Source organism: Phyllobates terribilis, unplaced genomic scaffold, assembly GCF_046119375.1.
Source record: "Phyllobates terribilis strain yellow unplaced genomic scaffold, ASM4611937v1 Scaffold_1__5_contigs__length_1240528914, whole genome shotgun sequence".
NCBI lineage: Eukaryota > Metazoa > Chordata > Amphibia > Anura > Dendrobatidae > Phyllobates > Phyllobates terribilis.
In genome coordinates this window covers 904,096,191-904,109,602 of record NW_027362761.1, presented here as the reverse complement: position 1 = coordinate 904,109,602, position 13,412 = coordinate 904,096,191, and the positions used below count along the sequence as shown (strand labels likewise).

The 13,412-nt window shown below is 44.6% G+C and overlaps 1 protein-coding gene across 4 annotated transcripts in view; it reads left to right on the top strand.

The window, feature by feature from the left end:
* PRDM5 (PR/SET domain 5) overlaps positions 1 to 13,412 on the top strand; it is a 330,811-nt gene that overhangs the window by 155,804 nt on the left and 161,595 nt on the right. For all 4 annotated transcript variants that reach the window (XM_073655558.1, XM_073655566.1, XM_073655553.1 and 1 more), the window contains one exon: positions 12,960 to 13,053. In XM_073655558.1, coding sequence (XP_073511659.1) covers positions 12,960 to 13,053 — 94 coding nt within the window. The remainder of the gene's footprint in view (positions 1 to 12,959; positions 13,054 to 13,412) is intronic.

The window sequence follows — 13,412 nt, the reverse complement described above, 5'->3', positions numbered from 1 at the left end:
GGGTTAATAAAGTTCTCTTTTTGCATCTATTTTCTGTAATGCTGCCTGCTTTTCTTATACAGTATATATATGCACCCACTTTTGCAGTTTGGTGCTGTTCTAGTTTTTATCTATCTATCTATCTATCTATCTATCTACCTCTTTATCTATCTATCATATGTATACAGTATCTATGTGTATAGTTTGACTGAACTTAAAATATAATTTTCAAGTTGTGAAATAATTAAAGCTATAAATACTATTTGAAATTTTCTACTTCTCTTGTTCTATGTTCTTTAATAAGATACATTTTATTTTCTTCAAGTGGTTGTCCACTTTCAACTATTCCTATTCTGACATGAGGTTTCCAGTGACTAGATGGAAAAAACATCCCCGATATCAGCATTTATCACTGGGATCAGCACTTATTAGAGAATCGTAGTCCTCAACACAAATAAAGAATGGAAGATTATTACTAGAGATGAGCGTTGTTCTACTCGAACTGTTCGCCAATCTCAAATTCGAGCTGTTTTGGGCGGTGTTCGAGCCGTTCGGCGAACACGAACAATTTGAGAAAAATTCGGCTGTTCGACATTATGTTCGATAACTGTTCGTGCACCAAAATCATAACTGGATTTTTTCTCAGTAATGATGAAAATTAATGTTAATACGCAGTTTGAGTGTACAGCGGGGTGGGGGGAGGGGCAGGGGATGGATCTCTGCAGGAACAATGAAGATCTCCATTTTTTTTTCTCTTTCCCGCATTTGCAGTGGGGAGGTGCAATCTGTCAGCCTATCAGCAGCGCACACACGGAGCGAAGTGCTTTTTTTCACACAAACAAGTGCATGTGTCATTGGCAGTGTATGTCACATGTCCTTGCCCTATAAGACCCAGCCATTTTCCCCGTCGTGTTAGATGGCACCGCTGTTGCTGTGTGCGCTATACCTTGTTAATTTCAAGCCAATTTTCACACAAATCTACAGATAGCTTGGGAGTAGGGAATAGTTGTGATTGCAGTCCTTTTAAGGACTAGGTTACAGCATTTCCTACGACTTTTATCAGGCAGGTCTGTGCTCTTAAATAGATAGATTGTGGGAGTAAAGACTAATTGTAATTGGAGTCCTTTTCAGGACTAGGTTACATCAGTTGCTATCAGTTTTTGCCAGGCAGGTCTGTGCCAGTGCTGTGCAAGTTTTTTTCACAGCATTTGGCTGAATCTAGCAAAGCTAATCCTTTTTGGCCTATTGCAGAGTGTGTTAGTCAGTGGAGTAGCCTATCTGTGTTGCAAGATATACCACCTGTGTATAGAATACCAATTTGTTTACTGCACCTAGTGAAGTAAAATCTTTTGGGCATAGCATCATTCTATTAGTCCATCTATACTGACCTCCATCAGGTTGCAAATTGAATATAATTTTTTTCTGCATCTAGCTCTGAAAAAATATTGGGCTTCTAGCTGTGTGTGGGACTTGTTCTATTAATCCATCTATACAGACCTCCATCAGGTTGCAAACTGAATATATTTTTTTCTGCATCTACCTCTGAAAAAATATTGGGCTTCTAGCTGTGTGTGGGACTTGTTCTATTAATCCATCTATACAGACCTCCATCAGGTTGCAAACTGAATATATTTTTTTCTGCATCTACCTCTGAAAAAATATTGGGCTTCTAGCTTTGTGTGGGACTTGTTCTATTAATCCATCTATACAGACCTCCATCAGGTTGCAAACTGAATATATTTTTTTCTGCATCTACCTCTGAAAAAATATTGGGCTTCTAGCTGTGTGTGGGACTTGTTCTATTAATCCATCTATACAGACCTCCATCAGGTTGCAAACTGAATATATTTTTTTCTGCATCTACCTCTGAAAAAATATTGGGCTTCTAGCTGTGTGTGGGACTTGTTCTATTAATCCATCTATACAGACCTCCATCAGGTTGCAAACTGAATATATTTTTTTCTGCATCTACCTCTGAAAAAATATTGGGCTTCTAGCTGTGTGTGGGACTTGTTCTATTAATCCATCTATACAGACCTCCATCAGGTTGCAAACTGAATATATTTTTTTCTGCATCTACCTCTGAAAAAATATTGGGCTTCTAGCTGTGTGTGGGACTTGTTGTATTAGTCCATCTATACTGACCTCCATCAGGTTGCAAACTGAATATATTTTTTTCTGCATCTACCTCTGAAAAAATATTGGGCTTCTAGCTGTGTGTGGGACTTGTTCTATTAATCCACCTATACAGACCTCCATCAGGTTGCAAACTGAATATATTTTTTTCTGCATCTACCTCTGAAAAAATATTGGGCTTCTAGCTGTGTGTGGGACTTGTTCTATTAATCCATCTATACAGACATCCATCAGGTTGCAAACTGAATATATTTTTTCTGCATCTACCTCTGAAAAAATATTGGGCTTCTAGCTGTGTGTGGGACTTGTTCTATTAATCCATCTATACAGACCTCCATCAGGTTGCAAACTGAATATATTTTTTTCTGCATCTACCTCTGAAAAAATATTGGGCTTCTAGCTGTGTGTGGGACTTGTTCTATTAATCCATCTATACAGACCTCCATCAGGTTGCAAACTGAATATATTTTTTTCTGCATCTACCTCTGAAAAAATATTGGGCTTCTAGCTGTGTGTGGGACTTGTTCTATTAATCCATCTATACAGACCTCCATCAGGTTGCAAATTGAATATAATTTTTTTCTGCATCTAACCCAGCCAATAGTTTTGGCCTAATACCACAGTTTGGCCACTCAGCTCTGCTCGGTTCCCATCCATTGTTTTTTTGTGCAAACAACTCCAGAGTTGTGAATTAGTTAACCACCAAAATGAGTGGAAAAAGGCCTGCTGCTGGTGGAAAGGGGAATAGGCGTGTTGGGAAGGGGAAAAAAGGTTGTGTCCGTGGGGTAGGTGTTAAAGCAACAGTAACATCTGCAGAAGATAGACCATCTTCCAGCCAAACTAAAATGTCTACTTCTTTTAGCGGACAATGTGATAAGATCCCTTTCTTACGGCCACGCCAATCGCTACAAATTCCAGATGAGGCACAAAAACAGCAGGTGCTTCAACGGATATCAAGTGCTCCTTTAAGTGGGCTCTCCTCCACATCAACTTCAACATCACAAATACTCCAGCCCTCAAAGGTGTCACCCCAATCGCACTTGCTTCCTCACAGCTCCCAAATCTCCAGCTGCCCGTCTGAGTATGAGGTAGAACAGATGGTTGAGTCTGCAGAGCTGTTTACTCATACTATAGCCTGGGAATCAGAGGTCGACTCCAGCGCTTCTGTGAATCCAGACGAGGAAATGATCTGCACTGATGCCCAGAATCTTTATGTGTCGGATCCAGGACCAGACGCAGAAGGTTCTGACCATAATGTAGACCCTCATTCCCAAACTGTAACTCCTGTTGGTGGAGACAATGAGGAAGACGATGATAAGACTCAAATACCTGATTGGAGCGACAACTTTAGTTTTTTGTCAGGGCAGGAACAGGTTGGCTCCGAGGACGACGGGTGTGATAACGCACAGGGTGATGATGATGAGGTTGGAGATCCCACTTACTGTCAACCCACAGTCAGCCAAGAGATGAGGTCAGCAGAGGAGGTGGAGGAAGATGCTAGTGACGACGAGGTCAGGTTGCGCCTTCCTGGACAGAGACGTAGTACTGGAAGCACGTCAACAACTGCATCCTCAAACACAACTCTGCCTCTCACCACAAGTCGTGGTGGCTCTTCAGGTCGCATGGGTGCTAAGCCTTGCATAGCCTGGGCATTTTTTCAGATCGATAAAGATGACCCAACTCGTGTTATCTGTAACATTTGTCAGCAAAAGCTAAGTAGAGGCCAAAAAATACATAGTTTGAGTACTTCATGCATGAACCGGCACATGGACATGAAGCATAAGTTGCAGTGGGAAGCTCAGTGTGCTACAATGCGGCCTAGCCGGCCGGGCCAACCACCGTCTGCCATATCTTGTGCATCCGCGGCCTCTTCATCCTCTGTGACTGGGGGGACAGCAGTCACACCTGTTTTGGGGCGCAGACCTGCCACCTCTTTACCCGCAACAGCCAGCGTGATTGGTAGGTCATCATTTTCTTTGGAGGTGGTAACACCAGCTGGTGTTGAGCGCTGTCCGACATCGATAGCACCACCTTTGGATCAAGGCAACCTAACATGTCCGCCTGCATCTTCCTCACAGACCGGCAGTTTGCCGGGGACACCCTTATCAACCCCGTCTAAGCACAATAGCCAGCCCTCGGTCCCTCAGATGTGGACAAGTAAAAGACCATTTCCTCCTAGCCATGAGAAAGCTAAGAGGTTGAATTTCACCATCTGCAAGCTCTTGGCTACAGAAATGCTGCCTTTCCGCCTGGTGGACACAGAGGATTTTCGAGACCTTATGTCCGTCGCAGTGCCCCAGTACCAGATGCCCAGTCGGCACTACTTCTCAAAGAAAGGTGTGCCTGCGCTCCACCAGCATGTCACACACAACATCACCGCTTCTTTGAGAAACTCTGTGTGTGACAGGGTGCATTTCACCACAGACACTTGGACGAGTAGGCATGGACAGGGGCGTTACATGTTGCTGACTGGGCACTGGGTAACTATGGTGACAGCAGGACAAGGGGCTGCTGTCCAAGTCTTGCCGTCCCCACGAGTTGTGCGTCAATCCTCTTTATGTCAAAGTTCCTCCACTGCTTCTGCCTCCTCAACCTCCTCTCGGTCTTCCACCTGCACCCAAAGCCTGTCTGGTCATGCCACAAGCTTTCTAACTGCGCAGAAGGGATCCTGCACACCTCCTTACTATGCTGGCAGTAGGGCTCAACGTCATCAGGCGGTTTTTACATTGAAATGTCTGGGAAATGTGAGTCACACAGCTGAGGAGTTGTGGTCAGCTCTGGAGAACCAATTTCATGAATGGTTGTCTCCACTGGACCTGAAACCAGGGAAGGCCGTGTGCGACAATGCTGCAAACCTGGGTGCGGCCCTTCGCCGGGGCAATGTCACACACGTGCCTTGTATGGCTCACGTGTTGAACCTGGTTGTCCAGCAATTTTTAGCCCACTATCCCAGACTAGATGGCCTTCTGCAGAGGGCACGGTCGCTGTGTGCTCACTTCCGCCGTTCGCGTCCCGCAGCTCAGCGACTTACATCTCTACAGAAGTCGTTGGGCCTGCCACTTCACCGGCTAAAATGCGATGTGCCTACCCGGTGGAATTCAACTCTGCACATGTTGCAGCGACTGTGGCAGCACCGACAAGCCCTGGTGCAATACGTTCTGACGTATAGCTTGGGCCAACGAGATTCAGAGGTGGGGCAAATCACGCTGGAGGAGTGGTCTCAGATCAGGGACCTATGCACCCTTCTGCACAGTTTTGAAATGGCGACGAAGATGTTTAGTGCTGACGATGCCATTGTCAGCATGACTATTCCGGTGATTTACATGCTGGAGCACATGTTAAACAGAATTCGGAGTCAGGTGGTGGCACAAGAGGAGGTGGAGGAAGTAGAGGAGGAGGAGTTGTATGCGGAAGGGCTAACATCTGCAAGGTCCAGATGGTCGGCAGCACCAAGGCGGCAGGCATGTGAGGGTTGGGGGAGATGGTTTTACCAGGGCGCATGGTAGCAGCCAAACTAGTGAGGAAGGTGCAGGAGCCCAGGAAGAAGTGGAGGACGAACTGATGGAAGACTCATCAGATGAGGGAGACCTTGATTACATTTCTGTTGTGCGAGGTTGGGGGGAGAGGACAGAGGAAGGAAGCATGATTGTTACCTCGCCACCAACACAACAGGGACTTGGTGCTCCTGGATGCGCAACACACATGAGTGCCTTCTTGCTGCACTACTTGCAACATGACCCTCGAATTGTGAGAATTAGAAATAATCCTGACTACTGGGTTGCCACACTGTTAGATCCCCGGTACAAAAGTAAATTTGCAGAAATTATTCCTGCCATAGAAAGGGATGCACGCATGCAGGAGTATCAGCAGAGACTGTTGCAGAATCTTACATGTGCTTTTCCACAAAATACCAGTGGTGCACGTAGTGAATCTCACAGTTCCAACTTGCCAACCGTGGGACCGTCAAGTGTTCAGCACTCAAACCGTAACAGAACCACAGTATCTGCTGGTAACATCAATTTTGCGGAATCATTTCACCACTTTTTTAGCCCATCCTTTGCAAGGCCACAGGAGACAAGAAGTCTGACACATAGTCAACGCCTAGAGACGATGGTACAGGAGTATCTCCAAGTAAACATTGAAGCCACGACTGTGTCACTGGACCCTTGCTCTTTTTGGGCTTCCAATCTGGATAAATGGCCGGAGCTAGCCACTTACGCCTTGGAGATCTTGTCATGCCCCGCAGCCAGCGTTCTGTCTGAACGTGTGTTCAGCGCTGCTGGTGGTGTGCTGACAGATAAGCGCACGCGGCTCTCCACTGATAATGTAGACAGACTCACGTTCATAAAGATGAACAAATCATGGATCCGAAACGACTTTTCTACCCCTGTGTCATCCTGGGGAGAGTAAAAGCTTGATGATTGGTTAAAATCACCCTACCAACCGTTTTAAGCTTTCAAATTACTAATCATGTTTATCTGTATCTTGGCTGGAAAATAATTTGGGCTTTGTAGCAGTGTGCAGCACTGATTCTATTAGGCCATCTATAATAAGCTCCACCAGATTTAAAATTACTAATCATGTTTATCTGTATCTTGACTGGAAAATAATTTGGGCTTTGTAGCAGTGTGCAGCACTGATCCTATTAGGCCATCTATACTAAAGCTTCACCAGATTTAAAATTAATAATAATTTTTAGCTGCATCTAGCCCGGAAAATAATTTTGGGGCTCCGAGATGCGCAAGACACATAAGTGCCTTCTTGCTGCACTACCTGCAGCATGACCCTCATATTGTCAGAATTCGAAGTAATCATGACTACTGGGTTGCCACACTCTTAGATCCCCCAAACTTTTCGATCAACCTTTTCATTTTAATAAAGACCAAAAAAATGGTCATTTTTGAAATTATAAGCATTAGCAGGTTGTTAGAAACTGAAATCAAACAGTTTTCAACTCAAAACTTTATTCTAGGTGATGTTACATTTTCACATAGGACCCCTTGTTCGAAAGGAGCTTCTGAACTCTCTCGTCCATTGAATTTGTCAGGTTTTGGATGGTTTCTGCTTCAATTGTTTTGCATGAGGACAGAATACCCTCCCAGAGCTGTTGCTTAGATGTGAACTGCCTCCCGCCATCATAGACACTCCTTTTAATGATGCTCCAAAGGTTCTGAATGGGGTAGAGGTCAGGGGAGCATGGGGGTCACACCATAAGTTTGTCCCCTTTTATGCCCATATCAGCCAGAGATGCAGATGTTTTATGTGCAGCATGAGATGGTGCATTATCATGTAGAAAAATGATCTTGCTGTGAAATACACGGTTCTTCTTCTTGAACCATGGCAGGAAGTGCTGTTTGAGAAAATCCACATACATTATGGAGTTCATCTTTAGCGCCTTCAGGGATCCTAAAGGGGCCGACAATCTCTCTCCCCATGATTCCAGCCCAAAACATTACTCCACCTCCTCCTTGTTGGCGCTGTAGCCGTGTTTGCGTGGGGTGTCCATCAACCAGCCATCCTCCACTCCATCCATCTGGACCATCGAGCGCTGCACGGCACTCATCCGTGAACAAAACAGTTTTGAAATCAGTCTTCATGTAATGTTTGGCCCACTGGAGCCGTTTCTGCTTGTGTGAAGTGGATAGAGGAGGTCGACAGGATGGCGTATGCACAGCTGCAAACCTCTGAAGGACCCTGCATCTTGTTGTTCGGGGGACGTTGGAGGCACAAGCAGCTTCAAAAACTTGTCTGCTGCTATGACAAGGCTTTTTTGCCGCTGCTCTTTCAACCTGACGTAATTGCCTGTAGGAAAGAGTCCTCAATTTGCCCTTATCAGCACGCACACGTGTGTACTGTGAATCAGCTACATACTTCTTGATTGCCAAGACACTTCATCCTGATCATCGCACAATTTTGATTGTAGTCATGCCTTGACCTAAACACTCCACAATTTGTTGCTTCTCAGCAGCCGACACATCCTTTTTCTTTCCCATTTTGGCAGAAAATGTAGGCTGCTTAATAATGTGAGACAGCCTTCTTAAGTAGTCTTGCCTTTCATTGGACACACCTGCCAAACTAATTAGCACAGGTGTCTGCAATTGCTTACAGTGATATAAAGAGCCCTGACACACATCACCATCAATGAGTTTAACTGACAAACAAACAAATTCTTCCCTTATCACTCCTAAACACTTTTTGCATAATAATTTGGAACGCAGTGTACATGTGCTTTTCCACAAAACACCAGTGGTTCACGTAGTGAATCTTACAGTTCTAACTTGCCAACCGTGGTCTGTATGGAGTTGTTCAATAAAGGGCCCAAAATTAAGATAACACAGATGGGAGAGGTCTCTATGAATAGGAATTCCTAAGTACTGGACTGGATGGAATCCTATATGGATTTGGGGAGGGAGACATCGAGGGCCTCAGACTTCGCTGCATTGATTTTAAAATTTGACCATGTAACAAAGTGATCTATTTCAGCCATAACAGCATGGATGGATATATGTGATTGAGTGATATATACTAGGACATCATCAGCAAATAGAGAGCACTTGTACTCGGTGCCTCCCACCTCAATCCACCTAATATTGGGGTTATGGCGAATTGATGAGAGCAGGTGCTCCGTCACTAGGATGTATAAGAGAGGGGACAGAGGACATCCCTGCCTTGTCCCATTGGTGATTGTGAAAGGTGATGAAAATGTTCTGATGCACCCCCTGGGCCTTGGGACACCCGGAGCCGGACCCTTTTTGGTGGATGCTGGTGGTTGTAGTCTTCGTGGCGGCGACCCAGTTCCGTGGCTCAGGGTGGTCAAACCAGTGGCGGAACTATTTATGTGGTTTTGATGTTTAAATGTCCGACTACGCCATCCGTGGATTGCGGTCAGAGTGAACCGCCGCTGCAGGGCAGACCGCTGAGGCTGGTGTTGTGGGTGCAGCAGAGCGTAGCATAACTCCCCACGGGAGGAGTATAGCCTCAGGGCAGTGTATGCGGTGGATGGGGGTGATGGTGCAGGGCAGCAGCAGTAACGACACGGAGTCAGTGATGCAGTCCAGGGCCTTTACTCACAGTTCTTATTATCCAGACCACGTCTGCAGGTAACGGCTGCCCACGTCGTACTGTGCTCACCAGGTGAGGGGCTCAGACAACTCCCAGATAACTTTGGAGCGCTTCACAGGACCCCCTTTGTGTGTCCTTTGTCTGGCCTTTCTTACCAACTCTTCTGTCCGGCTGCCTCGGGCCTCCTCTTGGTAAACTTGGCGCCAGTTTCCCTGACCCTATGTGGTGCCTTCCTAGCGGGTGTAGCGAGGGGCTGCGCCACATAAAATGTCACAGCCTCCGGTTTCTAGCTGAGGGTCGTTTCCTGCCTCCACTAGTTTCGGGGACCGGTCTCCCCCTTTGGCCTGACCCCTCCACGCAGGTGGATTCGGGCGTGCGGTGGCGACTCGCCCGTCCGCACCCCTGGGATCCCTTCATTCCTCTTTCCTGGAGCCTTCTCTGCTCCTCTTCCTTCCTTCTCCCTCTTCCAGGCCTGGGCCTCTGTTACTAGGCCCGCCTCCGGAGCAGAGCTCATGCAGAGCCCCTGCTCCCTGCCACTTCTGCTCAGACTTCTCTGCACTGAACTAAGATGGTGCCCACCTTTTATACTCCCTTCTCAATGCACCCAGGAACTGCTTCCTCCCTGCTCCTGCACTACAGGGTTCCCCTTCCTCAGTGTTCCCTCCCCCCACTCCAGCCAGGGACAGGGACTGTCGTGCCCATCTCAGAGGCATATTGGTCGCCCTGCCCCACGGCAATGTGGTGTAATGCATGCAGGTGTCGGGTCCTGATCCACACTTCATCCTTACCTGAGAGTGAGATATCACACCTCTGGGTGAGGTGCAATACCTCTGTAGCAACCGAGCCCTCAGGGTGCTACAGTTCCATTTATCTTCAGCCTAGGTGACGTATTGTGATACAGGGCCGTGATTTTGGCTATAAAAGGGTCCCCTAGACCCCTACCCCAAGCTTTTTAAGAGAATCATATATGGCGTGCCAGGAGACTCTATGGAATGCTTTCTCAGCATCCAACGAGAGTATCTAATTACAAATTTTTAACTGCATCTAGCCCAGGAAATACTTTGTGCCTAGTAGCAGTGTCTGCTAGTCAGCGGATTATCCCGGCTGTTAAGCAAGCTACACCACCTGTAGTTTAGACACTTAATTTTTTCAAATGAAATGCTTCGGGACCATGGGATACTCAGTGAAGAGCATCAGGAGGCACCCCAAGGCATAGGGGCTGGGACTGGCAGTAGGATGCCTTGCGGTGGACAGCCGAGCTCCATCCTTATAAAAGCTTTTTAACTGCAGCAGCTTTAGTGGACGCTACTGGAGCTGGAATTACGCGGCTGCTGGCATGAGACTTGCCCTCCAATAGATCCTTGTAAATGGATTTAAAGTGTATTCATTCAAATTAGAGAGACAATTTAAATTAAAAAGCTTAGAGCTGCCTCCACCACAGGGGGGCTCGCTCGACCCACCAGCGGACAGGCACCAGTATTGGGAGAGGGGGGCTGGCCATCAGGGTTCACCGCGGCTCTGGCACAAACCCGGCGACACGGAGGTGGCACGGGCAGGAGCGGACTGGCCGTGTCGGCTTCTCACTTTTTGGATTTTAGAAGGGCATGACATGCCTATATCTGTGTCTCCCCCTCCTTTTACTCCTCCACCTCTTTTATTTTCGCATGACTATATGTACTTGTCACTTTTCCATGTATTAGTTGTGTCTTCTGAGCAGTTTGTCAGCTTTTGGACACCTTTGAAGGTGTTTTCTATGTGTTTCTATGTGTTTTTGTTTGCCTGCCATTGGTTTTAACGGTGTTCGAAGGTGTTTGACGAACAGTTCGACGAACAGTTCGGCGAACACACGGGTGTTCGACGAACCGAACCGAACTCGAACACTACGGGGGTGGCTCAACACTAATTATTACATGGCAACTGTGATGTACAATACAAAGTTATATTGTAGTACCGTGTTAGCCAGAAAAATCGTTGTAAATACTTTTATGCCAAAAATGACAAAAGTATTCTTGGGGTGATACCTTTATTGGCTAACCAGAAAATATATATATATGCAAGCTTTCAGAGCACAGAGGCTCCTTCTTCAGGTAGATTACAAATGAATTCGTAATTCATTTGTAATCTTGCCTGAAGAAGGAGCCTCTGTGCTCTGAAAGCTTGCATATATATATATTTTCTGGTTAGCCAATAAAGGTATCACCCCAAGTCATACATGGCAACTAAAGATGATCAAATCGTTTTAAATCCTAACTCGCCGGTTTCAGACATTTTTTTTTCACCACCTTCAGCAAATTTTTACACATAACTTCAAGTACTCCAATTGGCATGAAAAGGCATGCATAAAACTCTGGAGTCTCCTAAGACTGTGTCCAACCCCTTTCAATCTCTTTAAGGCAAACACTGCCTTAATAATGCCATAGTGACCTCCTTAAATATGGCTATGGTAAAGTGGATACTAACAAGTCTTCATTGATAGAAGTATATAATTTGCGCTTAATAGGACCAACAATACTGCGGACAGTTGAGGGCTCATTTAAATGTTATACCCGAGTCTTCCAGTACACATAAAAATATGGATTATCTATATATTTCAGTACATAAAAAATAAGGATTTAGCTGCATATACTCCGAAACTCATCAAGTAGATGCTATATGGAGGGTTAGCAACAATGTTATAGTTAGTAGATACATATACGTGTTGGTAATTAGCATAAGTTATTAGATCATACCATTATACGAGGTCCACTGTCAAAGGGTCAGTCTCACTGGAGAGAAGTGAGTGAGAGATGTACCTCATGCTGTCAGTCCAGAATCTGGATGGTGTCAGTTCACCATCACCAGCGGTGCAACGGCTGGTGGTGCGCACTCACAATGTAGAAACTCCTCGAGAGGAAAGCTGACGGAGACTCACGGCGAGTCAAAGCGAGTCTTCATTGATGTTTTATTACACACACTCTCCGTACAGTATATTTTTGTCTCTTTCTGTTTTCTTAAAACATATGATCTTAAACAGGGCTACTGGTATAAAAAAAAAAAAAATTAGAAGTCTCAAAAAATGGCGACACAAAACAAATTATTATTTTTTTTTTACAAATTTCTCAATTGTTTTTTTACCATGTAAATAAGAAAAATGTATACATTGATAAAAATGTAATCTTATTTATCTGAGATCTCATGTTGCCAGGTAATATTTACTGCACAACAAAGACCACAAAATAAAATCCCCAAAGACAATGGCGGCATTTTTTTCTACATTAAACTGCATTTTACAATTGTTTTCCTGATTTCCAGTACATTGTATTGTAAAATGAATTTTGTAATTCAAAACTACTACTAGTCCCAAAAACAAGTCCTCATGCGAATATGTTGACAAGAAAATAATTAAAAAAAAAAGTTACTCTATGGCTCTTAGAAGCAGGGGAAAAAAACTGAAGTGGCAAAAATGTAAAATGCCCCAGTCATGATGGGGTTTAAAAAAGATGCTAGCAGCTTGATTATTAATGACTATTTGTCTGATACATTTATCATTTATTTCTTAAAAAATGTATTTTCTTGAGCTCAAATTTCTATAGAAATTTCAAGAATGGCTAAATTCCCTTAATCATCGACTCTCCTTATAGAAATGTTAAGTATAGAATATTATGAAATGTTTCCGGAACCTTTCTATAGTTTCCCCAAATCCCATTTACAAGGTTTACTTGTTTCCACTGTTTTCATTGTAATTAGGTTTAATTAATTTGTGCGATCTTTTTACCCAGACCCTCTTTTTACCCTTTTTACAGACCCATTCAGAAGAGAGACCATTCCAATGCGAGGAATGTAAGGCTTTGTTTCGCACTCCCTTCTCACTGCAAAGGCACCTGCTAATTCACAACAGTAAGTGCTAATTTAAGGGCAAAAGGACACCATTAATTTACATGTGTATATCTTCTTTTCTTTTAACCTGATAGGAATTGCTCTATTCTATTACCGTATATATTAGCAAATGTAAAAAGATTAGTTACATAGTATAATACAAAATAACAATGTAGTGTAAAGCATCCCACTTTTACTAAGGGCAGGGCTGCAAGATGAAGAATGGATGGACCTTTCCGCCTTCTTCCTCTCACTGCTGGCATTTCCTTTAGTTCGGGAATGCACATCGAATATCATGAGATGCGTGCTTCGTTCAGCTGTGTCTCTGCAACAATAGAGGAAACACATTACAAATAAGATGTAACTGATACCTTAGGGTG